This window comes from Abramis brama (assembly GCF_963993115.1).
Source record: "Abramis brama genome assembly, chromosome: 20".
Taxonomy (NCBI): domain Eukaryota; kingdom Metazoa; phylum Chordata; class Actinopteri; order Cypriniformes; family Leuciscidae; genus Abramis; species Abramis brama.
Genome location: NC_139982.1, coordinates 32,400,959 through 32,410,958, shown reverse-complemented (window position 1 = coordinate 32,410,958; position 10,000 = coordinate 32,400,959). Strand labels below are relative to the sequence as shown.

Here is a 10,000-nt window from a genome sequence, read left to right as displayed (position 1 = left end):
ATAATACAAATATATAATTGGTTATAATTATTAATTTAGTTATTAATTATTTATGTATAAAAATACTGTATAATATACATATATATTTTATTTCATAAAATAAAAATACAAAACTACATCATAATTTCGATGCCATACTTTTTACTTTTTTCTCATAAATATGACTTTTTATGTCATCATTTTGACTTTTCATCTAATAAATATGACTTATTGTAAATATTTTATAATATTAATACAATTCCAAATAATTCCTGTAATAATAATAAATTAAATATTAGAAAAGTACTACGACTAGAACTATAAAGTATTTCAGCATCAGGTTTCAGACCAGTTGATAAGAACCGGAAGGATCAGTGTGTAAATGAGTGAAGCAGGTTCCAGATCAGTGTGTATCAGCTCGACACACACAGACGTCAGTGACGTGCCTGAACACGCGTGAGAATGTGTGTAAGAATGTAGAGCTCCTCTACACACTGATCTGAAGAACATGATATATAGACCCTTTTTTCGCATTAGCTGGAGGAAAAATAAAGGGAAAACTGGAGGTGGCCAATACAAACCAGCACAGATTCACTCCATAACGGGATTTATATGTCTTTTTGTTGTGTTGTTGGGTGCCAGAATACAGTACAGGCTTTAATTTGACATTTTATCGCATAATGTTTTCTAAACTATTGTGATTATTCGTGAATCATCTGTGATTGTATACGTTGTTGTGATTGATTGTGACTAGACTTTTTGAAGAACGTGGTAAGAAAGAATAATCAAATACATACATTTAGAATTTTTACTTCTAGAAAACATTCACGTTTAAAATGGCACTGTAGTGTCACTCGTTACGATCGTCTTCTGGCCTCGGCGCCGGTAAAGCAGAACTGCGGGTCGGACCACACAAGTCGTGTACGTGACCATTCAGCAAATATAGTTATAAGCATCTAAAAATTTATACGCCCTCAGTTTCTCTATCAGGTGTAGAAGTCGGGCCACTCGACCGAGGTCACGCTGATCCTGTCAGATCCTCCATCATTCAGTGACTGTGTACGGGTCGGCCAATCTCCGTTAAAATTTACTTTTTCAAATAATGAAGGTCCTGGACAGTGAGTGACTTTATACATTAAAGGTGCAGTGTGTGATTTTTAGCGGCATCTAGTGGTGATGTTGTGAACTGCACCCAACAAAAGTTACAGTGGCCGACAGGAAGTGATGTCGTCGTCTGAGACAGCAGAGAGTAGCCGGTTAAGCAACGAGGTTTCTTTACAAAGAAGTTTACTTAATTATTCAGTAAAACGATGTTATTGCGAATATTATTGTCACTTGTTCATCATTTGGCGCTTTTCCACTGCATGGTACGGCTCGGTTCGGTTCGCTTTAGCTCGGTTCCTTTTCCACTGCAGTTAGTACCGCTTCAAAGTGGGTGGGACTGACCGTTATAGTTGCCGCCTCTACTGCCATGATATCATCATATTAAATGCAAATTTTTCATTCCGTGTTTCCCCATCCACTCCTCGGCAACCAACGAGAGGAACGTCTGCACCTCGTCCACTGACCACGATTTTTTCTTTTTTTTAAAGCAAATACTTTTAAAACAGGCGCTACAGCGCTGGCTGTTGTCTACTGGCTATTTAAATCTAGCGGGTTTAGTGTCTCGTGTCATAAATACAATGACGCTGGTAGTGATGATTCTGTCTGACCAATCAGTGATCTGCAGTGTTTTCACATCACATTTTAGTATCGGTACGGTACGCTTGGAACCTCAACAGAGGTGGTACCATTTAAAGCGAGCCGAAGCGAGCCGTACCGTACCGTACCATGCAGTGGAAATGCGCCAAAAGTGAGCCGTACCGAACCGAGCCGTACCGTACCATGCAGTGGAAAAGCGCCAATTGTGTCAGTGTTTTATCCGCTGACTTTAGCTGAAGCTTCTTTACACGAAGAACAACATAGTGACGAAACGTGTTTGTCCGTTCAGGGCCACCGTAGAAACATGTGGATGTAAGGAGACCCGCGGTGTGTGTAGAGAGAAACGCCTCATTCTAAGCTAATAAACACATAACGGTTCATTATGTAAGGGTTTATACACCACTGAAAACATAGTTATGTATATGATATTGCATTTCTGTCGACAGATCCTCCTCAATATTACACAGTGCACCTTTAAGACAAAATCGGATTTCGGATTTTCTCCAGTCATTGTTAAAAAAACAAGCTAACAAAACTCAACCAACTAGCGTTAGTGAAGCGGCCAGAGGAATCGTTCTGCCTCCACCTAAGCCCCGCCCACAAAAAAACGTCACAATGTTTACTAACTGAAAAGGGGTCTATGGTGATGTCACCTGTCAGGTGACCAGGCGATGAAGAGTGTGATGTGCAGTGATGTCTTACGGGCGAGTGGTCAGGTGACCAGGCGATGAAGAGTGTGATGTGCAGTGATGTCTTACGGGCGAGCGGTCAGGTGACCAGGCGATACGGGCGAGTGGTCAGGTGACCAGGCGATACGGGCGAGTGGTCAGGTGACCAGGCGATGAAGAGTGTGATGTGCAGTGATGTCTTACGGGCGAGCGGTCAGGTGACCAGGCGATGAACAGTGTGATGTGCAGTGATGTCTTACGGGCGAGCGGTCAGGTGACCAGGCGATGAAGAGTGTGATGTGCAGTGATGTCTTACGGGCGAGCGGTCAGGTGACCAGGTGATGAAGAGTGTGATGTGCAGTGATGTCTTACGGGCGAGCGGTCAGGTGACCAGGTGATGAAGAGTGTGATGTGCAGTGATGTCTTACGGGCGAGCGGTCAGGTGACCAGGTGATGAAGAGTGTGATGTGCAGTGATGTCTTACGGGCGAGCGGTCAGGTGACCAGGCGATGAAGAGTGTGATGTGCAGTGATGTCTTACAGGCGAGTGGTCAGGTGACCAGGCGATGAAGAGTGTGATGTGCAGTGATGTCTTACGGGTGAGTGGTCAGGTGACCAGGCGATGAAGAGTGTGATGTGCAGTGATGTCTTACGGGTGAGTGGTCAGGTGACCAGGCGATGAAGAGTGTGATGTGCAGTGATGTCTTACGGGTGAGTGGTCAGGTGACCAGGCGATGAAGAGTGTGATGTGCAGTGATGTCTTACGGGTGAGCGGTCAGGTGACCAGGCGATGAAGAGTGTGATGTGCAGTGATGTCTTACGGGTGAGTGGTCAGGTGACCAGGCGATGAAGAGTGTGATGTGCAGTGATGTCTTACGGGTGAGCGGTCAGGTGACCAGGCGATGAAGAGTGTGATGTGCAGTGATGTCTTACGGGCGAGCGGTCAGGTGACCAGGCGATGAAGAGTGTGATGTGCAGTGATGTCTTACGGGCGAGCGGTCAGGTGACCAGGCGATGAAGAGTGTGATGTGCAGTGATGTCTTACGGGCGAGCGGTCAGGTGACCAGGCGATGAAGAGTGTGATGTGCAGTGATGTCTTACGGGCGAGCGGTCAGGTGACCAGGCGATGAAGAGTGTGATGTGCAGTGATGTCTTACGGGCGAGCGGTCAGGTGACCAGGCGATGAAGAGTGTGATGTGCAGTGATGTCTTACGGGCGAGCGGTCAGGTGACCAGGCGATGAAGAGTGTGATGTGCAGTGATGTCTTACGGGTGAGTGGTCAGGTGACCAGGTGATGAAGAGTGTGATGTGCAGTGATGTCTTACGGGTGAGCGGTCAGGTGACCAGGCGATGAAGAGTGTGATGTGCAGTGATGTCTTACGGGCGAGCGGTCAGGTGACCAGGCGATGAAGAGTGTGATGTGCAGTGATGTCTTACGGGCGAGCGGTCAGGTGACCAGGCGATGAAGAGTGTGATGTGCAGTGATGTCTTACGGGCGAGCGGTCAGGTGACCAGGTGATGAAGAGTGTGATGTGCAGTGATGTCTTACGGGTGAGCGGTCAGGTGACCAGGCGATGAAGAGTGTGATGTGCAGTGATGTCTTACGGGCGAGCGGTCAGGTGACCAGGCGATGAAGAGTGTGATGTGCAGTGATGTCTTACGGGCGAGCGGTCAGGTGACCAGGCGATGAAGAGTGTGATGTGCAGTGATGTCTTACGGGCGAGCGGTCAGGTGACCAGGCGATGAAGAGTGTGATGTGCAGTGATGTCTTACGGGCGAGTGGTCAGGTGACCAGGCGATGAAGAGTGTGATGTGCAGTGATGTCTTACGGGTGAGTGGTCAGGTGACCAGGCGATGAAGAGTGTGATGTGCAGTGATGTCTTACGGGTGAGTGGTCAGGTGACCAGGCGATGAAGAGTGTGATGTGCAGTGATGTCTTACGGGCGAGCGGTCAGGTGACCAGGCGATGAAGAGTGTGATGTGCAGTGATGTCTTACGGGTGAGTGGTCAGGTGACCAGGCGATGAAGAGTGTGATGTGCAGTGATGTCTTACGGGCGAGCGGTCAGGTGACCAGGCGATGAAGAGTGTGATGTGCAGTGATGTCTTACGGGCGAGCGGTCAGGTGACCAGGCGATGAAGAGTGTGATGTGCAGTGATGTCTTACAGGCGAGTGGTCAGGTGACCAGGCGATGAAGAGTGTGATGTGCAGTGATGTCTTACGGGCGAGCGGTCAGGTGACCAGGCGATGAAGAGTGTGATGTGCAGTGATGTCTTACGGGTGAGTGGTCAGGTGACCAGGTGATGAAGAGTGTGATGTGCAGTGATGTCTTACGGGCGAGCGGTCAGGTGACCAGGCGATGAAGAGTGTGATGTGCAGTGATGTCTTACGGGCGAGCGGTCAGGTGACCAGGCGATGAAGAGTGTGATGTGCAGTGATGTCTTACAGGCGAGTGGTCAGGTGACCAGGCGATGAAGAGTGTGATGTGCAGTGATGTCTTACGGGTGAGTGGTCAGGTGACCAGGCGATGAAGAGTGTGATGTGCAGTGATGTCTTACGGGTGAGTGGTCAGGTGACCAGGCGATGAAGAGTGTGATGTGCAGTGATGTCTTACGGGTGAGTGGTCAGGTGACCAGGCGATGAAGAGTGTGATGTGCAGTGATGTCTTACGGGCGAGTGGTCAGGTGACCAGGCGATGAAGAGTGTGATGTGCAGTGATGTCTTACGGGTGAGCGGTCAGGTGACCAGGCGATGAAGAGTGTGATGTGCAGTGATGTCTTACGGGTGAGTGGTCAGGTGACCAGGCGATGAAGAGTGTGATGTGCAGTGATGTCTTACGGGTGAGTGGTCAGGTGACCAGGCGATGAACAGTGTGATGTGCAGTGATGTCTTACGGGTGAGTGGTCAGGTGACCAGGCGATGAACAGTGTGATGTGCAGTGATGTCTTACGGGCGAGTGGTCAGGTGACCAGGCGATGAAGAGTGTGATGTGCAGTGATGTCTTACGGGCGAGTGGTCAGGTGACCAGGCGATGAACAGTGTGATGTGCAGTGATGTCTTACGGGCGAGTGGTCAGGTGACCAGGCGATGAAGAGTGTGATGTGCAGTGATGTCTTACGGGCGAGCGGTCAGGTGACCAGGCGATGAAGAGTGTGATGTGCAGTGATGTCTTACGGGCGAGCGGTCAGGTGACCAGGCGATGAAGAGTGTGATGTGCAGTGATGTCTTACGGGCGAGCGGTCAGGTGACCAGGTGATGAAGAGTGTGATGTGCAGTGATGTCTTACGGGTGAGTGGTCAGGTGACCAGGCGATGAAGAGTGTGATGTGCAGTGATGTCTTACGGGTGAGTGGTCAGGTGACCAGGTGATGAAGAGTGTGATGTGCAGTGATGTCTTACGGGCGAGCGGTCAGGTGACCAGGCGATGAAGAGTGTGATGTGCAGTGATGTCTTACGGGCGAGCGGTCAGGTGACCAGGCGATGAAGAGTGTGATGTGCAGTGATGTCTTACGGGCGAGCGGTCAGGTGACCAGGTGATGAAGAGTGTGATGTGCAGTGATGTCTTACGGGCGAGCGGTCAGGTGACCAGGTGATGAAGAGTGTGATGTGCAGTGATGTCTTACGGGTGAGTGGTCAGGTGACCAGGCGATGAAGAGTGTGATGTGCAGTGATGTCTTACGGGCGAGCGGTCAGGTGACCAGGCGATGAAGAGTGTGATGTGCAGTGATGTCTTACGGGTGAGCGGTCAGGTGACCAGGCGATGAAGAGTGTGATGTGCAGTGATGTCTTACGGGCGAGCGGTCAGGTGACCAGGCGATGAAGAGTGTGATGTGCAGTGATGTCTTACGGGCGAGTGGTCAGGTGACCAGGCGATGAAGAGTGTGATGTGCAGTGATGTCTTACGGGTGAGCGGTCAGGTGACCAGGCGATGAAGAGTGTGATGTGCAGTGATGTCTTACGGGCGAGCGGTCAGGTGACCAGGCGATGAAGAGTGTGATGTGCAGTGATGTCTTACGGGCGAGTGGTCAGGTGACCAGGCGATGAAGAGTGTGATGTGCAGTGATGTCTTACGGGTGAGCGGTCAGGTGACCAGGTGATGAAGAGTGTGATGTGCAGTGATGTCTTACGGGCGAGCGGTCAGGTGACCAGGCGATGAAGAGTGTGATGTGCAGTGATGTCTTACGGGCGAGCGGTCAGGTGACCAGGCGATGAAGAGTGTGATGTGCAGTGATGTCTTACGGGCGAGCGGTCAGGTGACCAGGTGATGAAGAGTGTGATGTGCAGTGATGTCTTACGGGTGAGTGGTCAGGTGACCAGGTGATGAAGAGTGTGATGTGCAGTGATGTCTTACGGGTGAGTGGTCAGGTGACCAGGCGATGAAGAGTGTGATGTGCAGTGATGTCTTACGGGTGAGTGGTCAGGTGACCAGGCGATGAAGAGTGTGATGTGCAGTGATGTCTTACGGGCGAGCGGTCAGGTGACCAGGCGATGAAGAGTGTGATGTGCAGTGATGTCTTACGGGCGAGCGGTCAGGTGACCAGGCGATGAAGAGTGTGATGTGCAGTGATGTCTTACGGGCGAGCGGTCAGGTGACCAGGTGATGAAGAGTGTGATGTGCAGTGATGTCTTACGGGCGAGCGGTCAGGTGACCAGGTGATGAAGAGTGTGATGTGCAGTGATGTCTTACGGGTGAGCGGTCAGGTGACCAGGTGATGAAGAGTGTGATGTGCAGTGATGTCTTACGGGTGAGCGGTCAGGTGACCAGGCGATGAAGAGTGTGATGTGCAGTGATGTCTTACGGGCGAGCGGTCAGGTGACCAGGCGATGAAGAGTGTGATGTGCAGTGATGTCTTACGGGCGAGCGGTCAGGTGACCAGGCGATGAAGAGTGTGATGTGCAGTGATGTCTTACGGGTGAGTGGTCAGGTGACCAGGCGATGAAGAGTGTGATGTGCAGTGATGTCTTACGGGCGAGCGGTCAGGTGACCAGGCGATGAAGAGTGTGATGTGCAGTGATGTCTTACGGGTGAGCGGTCAGGTGACCAGGCGATGAAGAGTGTGATGTGCAGTGATGTCTTACGGGCGAGTGGTCAGGTGACCAGGCGATGAAGAGTGTGATGTGCAGTGATGTCTTACGGGTGAGCGGTCAGGTGACCAGGCGATGAAGAGTGTGATGTGCAGTGATGTCTTACGGGCGAGCGGTCAGGTGACCAGGCGATGAAGAGTGTGATGTGCAGTGATGTCTTACGGGTGAGCGGTCAGGTGACCAGGCGATGAAGAGTGTGATGTGCAGTGATGTCTTACGGGCGAGTGGTCAGGTGACCAGGCGATGAAGAGTGTGATGTGCAGTGATGTCTTACGGGTGAGCGGTCAGGTGACCAGGTGATGAAGAGTGTGATGTGCAGTGATGTCTTACGGGTGAGTGGTCAGGTGACCAGGTGATGAAGAGTGTGATGTGCAGTGATGTCTTACGGGTGAGTGGTCAGGTGACCAGGCGATGAAGAGTGTGATGTGCAGTGATGTCTTACGGGTGAGTGGTCAGGTGACCAGGCGATGAAGAGTGTGATGTGCAGTGATGTCTTACGGGCGAGCGGTCAGGTGACCAGGCGATGAAGAGTGTGATGTGCAGTGATGTCTTACGGGCGAGTGGTCAGGTGACCAGGCGATGAAGACCCACTCGTGGCCCAGGCTGTTGCTGGAGTCCAGGCGGAAGAGGATGAAGCACGGCAGATCTTTCTCCAGCACCGGCAGAAGCAGACGCTCGTAGTCTTCCTCCCAACTACCAGAGGAGGCTTCAGTCAGGCCCAGAACCAGCTCCTCTGCACACACACACACACACACACACACACACACACATCAGTAACTCATAACTCGGGGAATATCGCAGTGTTTATGATTATCAGATACCGTTTTCAATCACGATCTTCAGGAGTCTGTGCTGTCCGTTCCTGGCGCTGCCGAAAACATCCTTCAGCTCTTCAGCCGCTGGAGAACGAGAACACACACGTCAATATTCATATCATTCATATTATTCTGAGGACTGTAGCAACACTGTCAATGACGTAACCATGAAAACAAACAATCTTTATTCTTTATTAGTCAGAAACAGAGAAAACGTGTTTTCAGACAATGTGACTGATCATTGTTTTATATAAACTGTTATTATTTCATATATAATCATAATAGATGATGATTGAGTTATTGAGATACTATTATATATTTACTATTATTAGAATACGTTTAATTTTTATATATGTTAGTCATAATTATGACTAAGCCATGATTGTGACTTTTTGTCATAATTAGGCCTATAACTTTTTATGTCATATTTTTGACTTTTCATCTCATAATTATGACTTAGAATGTCCTAATTTTGACCTTTTAAGTCCTGATTGACTTTTTTCTCTGTTATGACTGTTATATGTTGACTTAAGCTAAAAATTACTTACTGTCATAATTTAAACTTTCTTCTCATAAATATTACTTTTAATGTCATAATTTTGACTTTTCATCTATTAAATATGACTTAGCATGTCATAATTCTGCCTTTTTATGTCATAATTTCAATAAATATGACAGTGTGTCATATTTTCGCCTTTTTATGTCTTATTCCTACGTTGTATGTCATAATCATGAGTTTTATGTCATAATCATAACTTTTATGTCATAATTGCGCCTTTTTATGTCATAGTTATGATTTACAAAAGCATGTTTTATTTCCTGATGTGGTGGAATGGGTTTCCACAGTAAGTGTGATGAGGATGTATATTACAATATAGTGATATATATTACAGTATGGTGATATAAACTACAGTATGGTGATTATATATTACAGTATGGTGATATAAACTACAGTATAATGATATATATATATATATATATATATATATATATATATTACAGTATGGTGATATAAACTACAGTATGATGATATATTACATGGTGATATTATTATAGGCTACATATGGTGATATTATAGGCTACATATGGCGCGTGAGCGCGCGCGCGCTGAAGGCGTTGCCCGTGCTCGTGATCACTGAAGTAAAACTCTGCCCATCTTTAAACACTCATACGATAAATAAATCATCAAGATGAAATTATTCATAACGCTGAGATCTGAGGGAAACCACTGCTGGCTGACAGACGCGGTTTATTCACATTTTCATTGATTTCTCTAAATTAATCTCGGCGCTAAGTGAGTCTGTCGCCGCTCGTGCATTGTCATCATACAGATTCAGATTTATAAATCATAAAAATATATCACTCTTACCCTGAATACCCGTTTGATGAGACATTATTTCACTCGGCGGATGATGTTTGGTGACTCTCAATCCCGGAAGAAGGAAGCAGAGCAGCGGTGACGTCACGTGTCCCTGACGCGTCAACCCTCCCCCCGCACTGCGCATGCGCGGACATCATTTTCACTTCTCATTTCTGTGTAAAAATATTTATTTTAGAAATGTGCTCTTAATACTTCTCTGTATATAGCTCTTTCGTTTTGATCTCGTAGCCTTATATACTATAACATCTGAAATGCATATTGTGTCTTTGTATACATATATTTAAATAATAATAAAACAATTGTGAGAAGAAAAAAAATGAATCATTGATGGAAACTTCAATTCCTGCTGTAAAGCAGCTTTATAGAAGACAACA

At 47.8% G+C, this 10,000-nt stretch overlaps 1 protein-coding gene across 1 annotated transcript in view; it reads right to left on the bottom strand.

The window, feature by feature from the left end:
- twf1a (twinfilin actin-binding protein 1a) overlaps positions 1–9,765 on the bottom strand; it is a 16,034-nt gene extending 6,269 nt beyond the window's left edge. The window contains exons 1-3 of the mRNA XM_084095605.1: positions 9,615–9,765; positions 8,252–8,329; positions 7,985–8,163 (exon numbers count right to left, since the gene is read on the bottom strand). Coding sequence (XP_083951731.1) covers positions 7,985–8,163; positions 8,252–8,329; positions 9,615–9,750 — 393 coding nt within the window. The 5' untranslated portion in view covers positions 9,751–9,765. The remainder of the gene's footprint in view (positions 1–7,984; positions 8,164–8,251; positions 8,330–9,614) is intronic.
- Positions 9,766–10,000: the final 235 nt, after the last annotated feature.